General features: G+C 66.0%; 1 protein-coding gene across 1 annotated transcript; it reads left to right on the top strand.

The window, feature by feature from the left end:
- The first annotated feature begins 3,534 nt into the window (after window positions 1-3,534).
- Window positions 3,535-7,830, top strand: CDT1 (chromatin licensing and DNA replication factor 1). Its single transcript, XM_069456716.1, has 10 exons — window positions 3,535-3,726; window positions 4,336-4,497; window positions 4,586-4,725; window positions 5,136-5,333; window positions 5,419-5,564; window positions 5,718-5,818; window positions 6,208-6,396; window positions 6,697-6,834; window positions 6,916-7,117; window positions 7,670-7,830. Exons 1-10 carry the CDS (start codon window positions 3,535-3,537, stop codon window positions 7,828-7,830), a joined length of 1,629 nt encoding a protein of 542 aa, XP_069312817.1.
- Window positions 7,831-8,064: the final 234 nt, after the last annotated feature.

Raw genomic sequence — 8,064 nt, 5'->3', positions numbered from 1 at the left:
TCTCATCTGAATTATCTTTTATTTACTAGTTTCCGTCTCTCTCTGCGAGACTGTGAGTTCCTGGAGCGCAGGGGCCTCGTCTGGCTGTGGGTGACCTGGTGCGCAGTGGGCCCCGGGCCCCGCAATGGGTCCTCAGCGGTCAGGCTCCTGGGGGGCGCTGTGGATACTGCTGACCTAGGGAGTGAAGGCACAGACCGGAGCTCCAGGCTTTTCCAAGGTGAACACCCACAGACAGGCGCCAGCCCCTTGGCCGTCTGGTCTCCGCTCCCTGAAGGCACTCCAGCCACGCCTCGTCCCCCTGGCATCCCACACCTACGAGCCAACATGACCCTTCAGGCGGAGCCGGGACAGGCCCCAGATGGACACTGGCGGAAGCAGGAAGCACCGAAACCGGGCCCTGACCGGTCACGGGGAGTGACCGCCGCCATACCTCGGCCTCCAAACTCCCCACGCTCCTAAAGCCAAGCCTCTGCCCCACACGGGGCCAGACAAATTCAGACTCATGCCCTGGACTCCGCAAGCCCCCAGCGAGCTGCCCACCCCAGAGCCACTCGGGGCTTGCGAGGCCCTGTCTCTGCCCCCAGGGCTGGCCAAAGTGACGGCAGCACTGTACACCCACTTTCCCTCCCAGGACTCCCGGGAGCCACCCCTGGGGTAGGTGGTGACACAAGCCACACAGTCGGGTGGTAGCCAGGTGGGAAGGGGGCCCCTCCCGAGGTGCCCCTGCAGTCTGGGGGCCAGCGCAGCACTGTGTGGCCCAGCGGAGGGTGGGCAGGCTGACGCCACCCGCAGCTCTGGCTCACGGGCAGGAGACCGAAGAGGAAATGCAGGCAGGGCAGGAGGCAGCCGCTGAGCAACCTGGCTGGCTGGAAACAAAGGGCCGGGGAACTTTCAAAGTGCAGAGGGCGGAAGTGCAACACCAGCAGGGCAATCGCTGCTCGCAGTTGTTTTCCTGGCAGCGGCCTATCCGAGATCATGCTTCTTCACACATCACGTGTCTCATTACCATGCTAAATCTCCACCCTTGGGTGTGATTTTTAGCATTAAAACGGGGGCGATGGTCCACCAGTGGTTAACTTGGGGCTTCATCTTGGCCGCAGCCAACTTGTGCTGGCTTTGGCTGGGGCTGGCGGCCCTGCTCCGTGGTCCCCACGTCCTGCGCTGCGCAGGAGAGCAGGGCCGCCTTCCCCCACCCCCTCCGAGGCTTCCCTTCAGTGCCGTGAGCAGACTTCAGCTTTGGCTCAAGACTCAGCCCAGTCCACTTCTGGTACCACCGCCGTGGCAAGGGAAGCGAAATGTGGGTGGGGCCAGCTCAGCACTGTGGGGACCCGGTGAGGCCCCCCGGCAGCATCCGGTCCCTCAGCTTATCTCTGGAGAGCAGGGACGGGACCCCATGGAGCGCCAGGGCCCCGATACTGAACAGTCGCTCACGGTTAGGTCCAGCTCCCTCTGCCTCTCTGGGAACTGGTGTCTCTATTTTCTAAATGTGAAGCGGACAGTGGACAGCACTGTGACACCAGGGGAGGAGGCAGCTCCCTCCACCTGGTGAACAGCTACGGCCCAAAGACTTAACAGGGCCTCTCACTGCAGCTGGTCTTAAGGAGAGGCTGGACCTGTAACTTACACTGCCATGAAGACCCTAAAATGTCACAAGCTTTCCCTCTTTACTGCATAGCAGGCTTACAACAGACGGTGTTCCACTCTGACACCCAGATCACTTTCTACTACCTTTGAGAAAAGCCGGGATTCCCACCCTAATTAGAATAGAACAGAATGCTACAGCTGAAGAGGTCCAGGTTAGGGGCCTGCCCCGGGGGTCTGCCCCGGGGGGTGGTGGGCTGAGACCCGGCCCCCACTCCTCAAGGCGTTTTTCGAGAGGGTGCCTTAAGGGCTAACTGCGCCCTGCTGCAGGTTGGGGCCCAGGACCTTTCAAACTTTCTTGTCCAAACTCCAGAATGAGAAATACATTGTTTCAAAACATTCTATTTTCAAATATTCCAAAGATACAGAGCAGCCGAGAGACTCTCACGGGCGGCGCTCACGTACTCGCCACTCAGACCGTCCCAGCGGTTCACACCGTTCTTGCCCTGTGTTCATCTACCCGCCTTCCACACGTCTCCAAGTCCCGCACACAGGTCCCTCCTGAGCGCCTGTGCGCGCATGCCACCTACCAGAGTCCAGTGTTTGTCTACAGTTCCATCTGCAGATACACGCTCAGATCTCAGGGCACCCTCAAGTTCTGACCGATTCCCGTGCCTGTGAAAGGCTGGGCCCGGCACGGCCGTGTCCGGCACCTGGGACGTCCCCTCCTGTTCCTTCCCAGTCAATTCCTGCCCCCACCCCCACCACTGCTTGACTTAAATACGTTTTACTCGCCCAGAGCACACACGCCAGAACTAAACTTCCACACAATGTAGCCTTAAAAATCCAGGTCTCAACCGTCTACACTGATTTCCTGACCGGCTGATAATCTGCGAAACTCAGGTCCAGGTGCCGTCCCCTAAGGTGCAGATGGGACTCAGGACTCAGGCGCCCCGATCCCAGCCACCCCCAACGTTCTCACACAGCACCAACCGCATCACCAAATGACCTTTAACTTTTTTTTTTGTTTTTTAAATAGGCACAATTCATGCTCTTTACAGAAAACTTGAAAACAGTGGAAAAGTGGAGCCCTCCCCGCATGCCGGCCCTGCCAGACCTCAGGCCCCGCCCAGGACCTGCCAGGCCGCGTTGTTCCGCAGCTGAGCCGTTCATCGGCATCACCTGGAAGGAGGGGCTCCAGCGTCGGGGTCTTAGGTTCCCCAGAAACCCGAAGCTGCAGGTCTGGCTCTCACACAATGAAAGCCTCAGGTTCTAAGGACTCACAGCGTCAACGTCTCCGCCACTTTGAAGGCAGTTTCTTTCTTTCGTGCTTCCCCCCTTTATAATTGAGACACAAGTCACATATCACAACGTTCACCCCTGAAACAGTGCGCAGGCCGGCGCGGCGGCCACGTCTACAACCCCGGCGCTCTGGGAGGCCGAGTAGAGAAGGTCGCTTGAGGCCTGGAGCATAAGACCAGCCTGGGCAACACAGCAAGACCCCGTCTCTACTAAACATAGAAAAATTAGCTGGAGCTGGGCCTGGTGGCGCACACCTGCAGTCCCAGCTACTGGGGAGGCTGAGGCAGGAGGTCGCTGGAGCCGGGAGTTGGAGGCTGAGTGAGCTGTGATGACGCCACTGCTCTCCCTCCGGGACAACCAGCGAGACCCCGTTCCTAAAACACAAAGTGCAGTCCGGTCCACAACCGCGGGGTCCTGCTGGGTCCGCCTCGGACGCGCAGCCGCGCCGGGGACGCGCAAGGACAGGTGCGGCGCGCGCACATGACCGCGCTAGGGCGCATGCGCGCCCCGCGGCGCGCACAGCCGTGCGCATGCGCCAGGGCGCGTCCATTTCCCGCCTCCCCCTACCAGTGGTCCGGCCCAGGGCGTGGGCGGGGCCGGGCGCGCGCGCGAAAGCTGGCGGGAAACGCGCCTCCCGCCGCCGCCGCCAACATGGAGCAGCGCCGTGTCACCGACTTCTTCGTGCGCCGCCGCCCCACGCCCCGCGCCGCGCTAAGGGCCAAGCCGCCTGGCTGCGCCCCGCACCCCAGCGAGCCCGCGCCTCGCGCCCCGGCCAAGCGCGCCCGCCCCGGGACCCCGCCGCCCGCGTGCAGGAGGCTGCGACTGTCGGCCTCCGCCGGAGGGGTGAGGGCCGGGGAAACTGAGGCCAGAGTGGTGGGGGGCCTGGGAAAGTGAGGCCGGAGTGCTGGGGGTGGGAGAAACTGAGGCTGGAGTGCTGGGGGCGGGGGAAACTGAGGCCGGAGTGGTGGGGGGAGGGGAGCCGGGGGAAACCGAGGCCAGGCTGGGGGTGGGGTGCAGGGGCAGCCGAGGCGGGGGCGGCGGTGTGGCTGCGGCACAGAGGAGGGTGCAGGAATCTGCAGGAGGGTCCGGGGGTCCCAGGGTCGGGGCGGGCGGGACCCGCCGGCTCCTGCAGCCGCTGCAGGAACCTGGGCTATGACTCTTGCGAGGAAGAAGCCACTGGCGGGTTTGACCCCGGAACGCACTAGCAGCGCTGGGAAACCCAGCTTACCTGCAAGGCTGGGAGAGGGTCAGCCCTCGTAGCTGCCCAGGAAGGTCCAGCGGAGGTGGACCCTGTCCCTCCCAGTTGACTTCAGCAAAGACCCCGAATAACGAGGCCCCTGAGCGTCCAGTTAACTGAAAGGCCAGCCCTGATCCCCCAAGCGAGTCCTCTTTCTGCAGAGCCAGGTGCACCCGGGTCTTGTCATGTGTTCACCTTTGAGTCTTTCCCACCAGGTGTCCAGCCCCAGTTCCCCAGCCGCCACTGGCTCCCCCGCCGGCCCTGGCTCCCCCGCCGGCCCTGGCTCCGCGGCCCGCACTCCTCGGGGCAGGAAGATACAGAAAAAAGATGCCCTCTCAGCTGGTCAGCCGTCCGGCCTGGCAGCCTTGCAGGACAAGGTGAGGAGCTGGACCAAGCGCAGGTGGGACCGGCCGTGGGGCAACTGTCTGGGCTGACAGCACCCTGTGTCCCCAGGTCCCCCAGAAGGACACCATCTCCGAGCTCCAGTCATGCCTGCAGCGGGCTCGGGCGCTGGAGGCGCGGGTCCAGGCGCTGAAGGCCAGTGCCCAGAAGGATGCTGAGAGCCCCAGCCCACTGGAGGCTGAGGGCCGTCCAGAGCAGCCATGGTGAGTCGGGTGGGCGGCCACGCAGGGGCAGGTGGGCAGGTGGGCAGGTGGGCAGGGGGAGAAGTTGGTGCCGTGGCAGAGCCCAGCCTGCTGCCCACGCACCCTGCCCCCGGTGTCCACCTGGGAGGGGTTGGTATCTGCCTCCTCGTGGGCTCTGGTGCACGTGGGGTGCTGCGGACAGCCCGTGGTCACAGGGCACTTGCTGTGCGTCCCCCCCTGTGCTCCTCAGAGCCGAGGACGCCGGGCTGGGGTTCCCCTGGGGCTTGAGTGTGCAGCCAGGGTCTGCTGTGGCGCCCATGCTACTTCCGGGACCGTAAACGGCCGTGTGGGGTCTCCCTGGCGTGGGGCCTGCTCTGGGCCCGGAGGGGTGTGTGGCTGGTCTTTTCCCGAGCCGGCTCTCTCCCCGACAGCGGCGAGCAGCTGCCCGCCTACCAGCGCTTCCATGCCCTGGCCCAGCCCGGCCCCCCGGGGCTGGTGCTGCCCTACAAGTACCAGGTGCTGGCCGAGATGTTCCGCAGCATGGACACCATCGTGGGCATGCTCTACAACCGCTCGGAGACCGCCACCTTCGCCAAGGTCAAGCGGGGCGTCCAGGACATGACGCGCAAGTGAGTGGCCGGCGGCTGGGCTGGCCCCCCGCCCCGGGTGCGCGGTCGCCCCGGCTGCCTCCTGACCTGGCGCCGCCTCCCGCAGGCGCTTCGAGGAGCGCAACGTGGGCCAGATCAAAGCCGTGTATCCCTCATCCTACTGCTTCCGCCAGGAGCGCAACGTCCCCACCTTCAAGGACGGTGTCAAGAGGTCTGATTACCAGCTCACCATCGAGCCGCTGCTGGACCCGGGTGAGCGTGCTGGGCCCAGGGCCTCAGTTTCCCCACCTGTGACCCCATGTGCGTTTGAGGATGGGTGTGAGGCACTGCATGCCGGGAACCGTGGTCACGGGGCCAGGCGGCTGGGGGGCCTGGCGGGGGCTCAAGCCTGGACTCTCCCCGCAGAGGCTGGCGGCGCGGCCCCCCAGCTCACGGCCTCGCGCCTCCTGCAGCGGCGGCAGGTCTTCAGCCAGAGGCTGCTCGAGCGAGCCAAGGAGCACCACAGGGTGAGTGGGCGGCAGGCAGGGGCGCAGCGAGCACCAGTCCCTGCCCCACGGAGGCGGCGGCACTGCGGGCGTCTGTGCCCGGTCACCTGTTCAGCGCACGCAGCAGCCCTGCCACAAGCTTTCCTGTCCCTGGCTCCCCACCACTGTCTCATGGGCGGGGGGCGCAGCCTGTTGACGCCCGGCGCATGGTGCACGCAGGCCTGCGCCCGGTCTGCCCTGAGCCGGGTGACGGCGCAGAGTGCGTGCTGACTCTGGGGCCTGTGCCTTCTCCTTCCCTGACCACCTGGGCACAGAGAGGTGTAGTGACATGCCCAAGGCGGCCCAGTCAGGACAGGAGCTCAGACAGCCCGTGTCTCCTATGTGACCCAGGGCACCCCCTTCTCCCACAGGCCTTCCTGGCCTCCCTGAGCCCCCCCATGGAGGTGCCCGATGACCAGCTGACCCGCTGGCACCCGCGCTTCAGCGTGGACGAGGTGCCTGACGTCGAGCCGGCCGCGTTGCCCCAGCCGCCCCCGACGGAGCAGCTCACCACGGCCCAGGAGGTGCTGGCCCGCGCCCGCGGCCTGGTGTCGCCCAAGGTGAGGCTGAGTGGGGCTGAGTCCTGACCCCACGGGGGATGTAATGGGCGGAGCCTCCTCAGGGGTACCCAACACTTGTCTGGCTTCGTGCTTGGCTGCGGGTCTAGAGAGGCCGGGGACGTGCCCCCCAGCAGGCCGCACTGCGGGCCGGGACCCCACGTCGCCCAGCACAGCCTTCCTCTTGGGCCTGGAGAGACTTGGGGACTCTGGGGCAGAGGGTCCAGGCAAGGGGCGAGGGGCTTCCTCTGGCGGGGCTGGGCACACTGCCTCTTGTGACCTCTCTCACCCATTGCCCCACAGATGGAGAAGGCCTTGAGTCAGCTGGCCGTGCGCTCAGCCGAGCCCAGCAGCCCCGCCCTGCCCGCCAGCCCACCGGCCACCCCGCCCACCACCCCCACCCACGCCCTGAAGGGGGTATCCCAGGACCTGCTGGAGCGGGTGAGCCAGTGATGGGCAGCCGGGTGCCGTGGGGGCCGGGGTGACCCGCTGCCCACAACCAACCTCCCGCACCCACCCCAGGTCCGGGCCAAGGAGGCACAGAAACAGTTGGCACAGATGACGCGGCGCCCGGAGCAGGAGCTGCGGCTGCAGCGGCTGGAGCGGCTGCCCGAGCTGGCCCGCGTGCTGCGCAGCGTCTTTGTGTCAGAGCGCAAGCCAGCGCTCACCATGGCGGTGGCCTGCGCCCGGTTGGTGGGCAGCTACTGTGCCAGCATGAGCCCTGGTAGGTGGGGCGGGGCCCGGGCTCACCCACTGGGGTCCTGCGACCGCCTCCCCGGCTTCCTGACGGGGGCGTCCACCCTGGATTCGTTTGTTCACCAGATGCGCACGGGTGCTGGGTGCTCCTGGGGGCCCCCCGAGCCTCTGCCCGGTGCCTCCACTGCGCCAGCCTCCTGAGGCCGCTCCCCCGGCCGGTTTCCCTGCGTTCCCGGTCAGAGCAGACTCCCAGCTCCCGGAGGCTCTGGGCCCCGTGTGAGGCGTGCACGCCTGGGCCCCTGGCCACCAGGACAGGGCTGTGGGTCCCGCAGCTGCTCGGGTCTCCTCCCGCGGGGCCTTGGCGGCAGGGTCCCCTACCTGGCTCCCTGCCACCACTTCACTCCTCCAGTCCTCAAGGGCACAGACAGTGACCCCAGGCTTGGCCTCTGCTCAGCCCCCTGGGCCCGAGGTCATAGACAGGGCGTAACACGCCGCCGTGGGGGCGAGTGCCTGGAGGTGGGGGGCTGGGCGGGGTCACACCAGAGCTGCCGCAGGGTGGCCTCACCGCCTCTCTCCACAGGGGAGATGGAGAAACACCTGCTGCTGCTGTCCGAGCTGCTGCCCGACTGGCTCAGCCTCCACCACGTTCGCGGCGACACCTACGTCAAACTGGACAAGGCTGCCGACCTGACCGGCGTCACCGCACGCCTGGCCCTCCACGCCCGCGCCGAGGGGCTGTGAGCCCAGGGCCTGCTGCAGAGCAGTGGGCTGGGGACACGCTGGGCTGGGCCACTGTGTGGTTTTACTCCTTGTATGAAGTCAACGCACTTTGCTTTTCTCTTCCCGGGGGTCTCCCGACGGTGGGTGGTGGGTCTGTCCTGGTCTCGGTACGGTGTGTTGATATTAAATGGGTTTCTGTCGGCGGTTCTGCCTCCGTTGCTGTTGATAGCACTCATCGGGGAGGTGGGGCCGGGG

The sequence above is a fragment of the Eulemur rufifrons genome, chromosome 23, assembly GCF_041146395.1.
Source record: "Eulemur rufifrons isolate Redbay chromosome 23, OSU_ERuf_1, whole genome shotgun sequence".
In the NCBI taxonomy this organism is placed as follows: domain Eukaryota; kingdom Metazoa; phylum Chordata; class Mammalia; order Primates; family Lemuridae; genus Eulemur; species Eulemur rufifrons.
The sequence above is the reverse complement of the archived record's forward strand: the minus strand, read 5'-3'. Positions and strand labels throughout refer to the sequence as shown.